The sequence below is a fragment of the Vicia villosa genome, unplaced genomic scaffold (assembly GCF_029867415.1).
Source record: "Vicia villosa cultivar HV-30 ecotype Madison, WI unplaced genomic scaffold, Vvil1.0 ctg.003184F_1_1, whole genome shotgun sequence".
Classification (NCBI taxonomy): Eukaryota; Viridiplantae; Streptophyta; class Magnoliopsida; order Fabales; family Fabaceae; genus Vicia; species Vicia villosa.
In genome coordinates this window covers 61,005-64,889 of record NW_026706133.1, presented here as the reverse complement: position 1 = coordinate 64,889, position 3,885 = coordinate 61,005, and the positions used below count along the sequence as shown (strand labels likewise).

The 3,885-nt window shown below is 30.9% G+C and overlaps 1 protein-coding gene across 1 annotated transcript; it reads left to right on the top strand.

Annotated features, from left to right (window-relative positions):
• The first annotated feature begins 514 nt into the window (after positions 1-514).
• LOC131640527 (plant intracellular Ras-group-related LRR protein 6-like) lies at positions 515-3,415 on the top strand. The gene is made up of 3 exons (XM_058910928.1): positions 515-790; positions 892-1,061; positions 2,544-3,415. Exons 1-3 carry the CDS (start codon positions 566-568, stop codon positions 3,211-3,213), a joined length of 1,065 nt encoding a protein of 354 aa, XP_058766911.1. The 5' UTR covers positions 515-565; the 3' UTR covers positions 3,214-3,415.
• Positions 3,416-3,885: the final 470 nt, after the last annotated feature.

Genomic DNA, 3,885 nt, shown 5'->3' with positions numbered 1-3,885 from the left:
GAACAATTTTGTAAAAAAAAGAAATTTCCACATTATTTATTATTTTATTTTTTTCTTTATGCACTCTGGTTCTTAAGAGAATTGACTCTAGTAATCTAGAGTTTGTGCCGAGAGGTCATTGCGCTGGTCAAATATTATTCCCAACATAAATTGAATTTGATATTCCCCAAACTTCGTTCTTAACCGAAACTCGCTTACCACTCGAACCTAATTGCATGGTTAAATTTTTTCATTACTTTAATTTTGAGATGAAGAGAATGGTTTTTAAACTATTCGTGAACAAACAATCTAAGCAAATACGCAGCCATTGACTTTTTTTTGATAACATAAAAAACCTATATAAGTAAAATAATAAGTAGGTAATTAAACAAAATGAGAAAATAACGTGGCTTAGCACGCAAAACCTGACCATACGGTTCACGTACTTCTATCACACGTCACTCATCTTCCAACTCCCAATCCTCATCCGTACACATTTCGTTTACTTTTTCCTTCTTCATCATCTTCCATTTTCTCTATATATTCTCTTCTTTCTCTCTCACAAAAATCTACCTGTATTTTCAACATGTATGAATTGCAACAGTTTGAGTTTCTTCATCAAGATCATCAGATCACGACCAAGATGGATGATATGAGAAGAAAGAACAAGAAGGAGACGAAAAAAGTTCCCATGAAAGAAGATAGGGCTCGTTTTGTTGACTTGAATGGCTTGTCTTTGGACTCACTTCCGAAATTTTCCATTGATTTAGCTTTCATTCGGAAACTCGACTTGTCTAATAACAATCTTCAGGTACCATCTTCAGAATCAAAATCGAAATCTGAATATATTTTATATTTATATATATTTTAGGAAAATTGATTAGAAATATTAATTAATTATATATGTCACAGAACATTCCAGAGTCGTTAACGGCGAGATTACTGAACTTGGAGAAGTTAGACGTGCACTCCAACCATCTCAGATCTCTTCCAAATTCGATTGGCTGTCTCTCTAAGCTTCAAGTTTTGAATGTTTCTGGAAACTTCATTCAATCTCTACCTGCAACCATTGAAAATTGCAGGTTTTTTTCTTAATAACTTTTCTTTCTTTATTTTCTTTCTGCGTAATTAAATAAATAATTACTTATAATGATAGAGTGACTCTTTATTTAACTAGTTTTTATTTTCAAAGGTCAAACATATCAAGTTGCAAAAAACGGTTATACTATAATGATACAGTGACTAGCAATGAATGTGAGATGTGCAAGCTGGGAGAAAAATAAAAGAATTACTCCAGTTTTTTAGAAAATTCATTTTTATTGTAAATGGTAACGGTCTAAACTTGCTTGATCCACAGAATTAAATGAAAAAAGGTTGAAAAGATTTTTTTTTAAAGTTTTAATGAAGATATAGAAAATAGATAAGACTGTGTATCATCTAGTTAGTCAAATATTTGTTCACAATGCAATTCAATTCAATCCGGCTCAATAATACTTTTTATACTTGGTATGTAAAGATTCTAGTTTGAATTTCTTGTTTTATATTTCCATCTTTCAACAAAAAAAATTAATATTTTGATTTTTACACGTATTTTATTTTTAAAAACTCTTCCGTCCAACCAATTGTATATTGATGGGATAATATGCCTACATAAACTTGGATCATGTCAAATATTTGAGAGGTCAATTTAAAAATAGAAAGAGAGTAAATGATTTAGATATTAATTTATTATGGACTATATTATTTTTAAATTTTAACCTTTATTTCTTTAAAAACTCTCAAATATTTAAAGGTCCGAAATTATGCTCACATCTTTATCATTGTTATTACAACAAATGATAAGTAAACTTAAAATGAAACACTTGGTACTCTTTATCATTAACAATACTATTCTGTCCAATATTTATTTTTTATAAGATAATTATCAAGTTTAAAAAAAAATATTGATAGTAACAACAATATCAATATCCGAATCGGTTGATATCGTTTTGTCGCGACGATTTTTCTATTTGTTTTTTAAATTCTTGAGAGTTATTTTTCATATTCTTTAAATAATAGTGCATTTAATATATATATATATATATATATATATATATATATCCTAAATAAATTGGTTATTCAACGAAAAAATAATAATGAAAAAAAAAAGAATGGAGTATTTTTGAGAAAATTATTAATTTATATAATTTAAAATAGAAATTTTTAACTCAAACATAAAATTATTCTATTGACTATTTTTTATTATTTTATTGACTAAAAGAAAATATATATATATATATATATATTACTATTAGTATTAATTACTTAATTAGATATATTTTATTTACCACTTTTATTATTTTCTTAACTAAAAATTGTACAAAAGATTCGAACAAGTGGTGTTATACTCCTACCAGTTGGACCATCAAAGCTTTTAACAATGATAAGACATATCTTAAAGCAATAACAACAATCTTTATTAAACTGAATAGGTGTGAGGTTATGTGTGCCTTGTTATTAATGTTCACATTGACTATGTATTTTTTTCTAACACACATATCTACATATGAATTTTGACCCACCAGAGCCTTAGAAGAATTGAATCTCAACTTCAACATTCTGAGCAAGCTTCCAGACACAATAGGATTCGAGCTCATAAAACTCAAGAAACTCTCTGTCAACTCCAACAAGCTCGTCTTTCTTCCTAGCTCCACCTCTCACCTAATGGCTCTTACCGTTCTCGACGTACGTTTGAACTGTCTCAGAAGCCTCCCAGACAATCTCGAAAACCTCATCAATCTCGAGACCCTGAATGTTAGTCAGAATTTTCAGTACTTGGAGTCATTACCATACTCCATAGGACTCCTCTTGTCTCTGGTGGAACTAGACGTCAGCTACAACAATATCAAAACATTGCCTGATTCCATTGGTTGCCTCCAGAAGCTTCAAAAGCTGAGTGTTGAAGGGAACCCGCTTGTTTCGCCTCCGCCAGAGGTTGTGGAGCAGGGACTGCATGTGGTGAAGGAGTATATGTGCCACAAAATGAACTCCGGTGATAAAATGGAAACCAAGAAGAGATGGTGGAAGGTTAAGTTAGGGACATTTAACGGACATATGAGAAGTGGGAAACAAGCAAAACATGAGGGTTACAGCCCGCTTAAGTATCAACCGATGAATGGCCTTGCATCACCAGGGATCATGTGGAAGTTGTCGCCTCTTCGCCTTTTCTCTCCCAACCGTCGTTCTTTGAGTTGAGATGTCACAATTTTTTTTTTTAAATATCTGCTAAAAGCATTGCGTTTTAGTTTTAATAGCTTTGTTAGTTTTGAATGTCTATAATCAGGATATGACTGCTATGAATGAGAAGAATAGTTGTTGGTTAGGTGTATAGATAGATATATGCATAATATTGTACTTGTATCTTGTATTTGAAATTGAAAATGTTGGGTTTGTGAAACTTATTAAATTTGTTCGTGTAAACTAATAGCTCATGCCATAAGAAACTTTATCAAACTTAACTTACCTTTGAAAGATGGATGTATGTCATGCAAATAAGCCAAAAGGTAGTTTGCATATGAAATGATTTTAAAGTTATGTTCTAAGGATTTGTTCCGAAGTAGAACAAAATATATGTGTGACGAGGGAACCAACTCTATTGGTTCAACAACTCTTCTAGTACTGCGGAGTGGAGAGGACATGCAGCGATGAGAGGAAATTTTGTTATCGAGTATTGGAAAAAGAAGCTTGCGGCTAACTCTCAATTAAGACCGTCAGAATCGAGTTTTTACCTTGACTCGTTTTATCTAGGTAAAATCGAAACGTAAAATCGAAACGTACATTATAGAGTTTACCTCATATTAAAATTATATTAAATTTACATATAGGACATATATATATTTATATAATATTCTAAATGCATCAATTATT

Bases quoted from the DNA above. Each gene is read 5' to 3' on its own strand.
- LOC131640527 (XM_058910928.1), top strand. From the start codon at position 566: ATGTATGAATTGCAACAGTTTGAGTTTCTTCATCAAGATCATCAGATC. The intron at 791-891 runs GTACCATCTTCA...TATATGTCACAG, and splicing joins TGTCTAATAACAATCTTCAG to AACATTCCAGAGTCGTTAAC. The intron at 1,062-2,543 runs GTTTTTTTCTTA...TTGACCCACCAG, and splicing joins GCAACCATTGAAAATTGCAG to AGCCTTAGAAGAATTGAATC.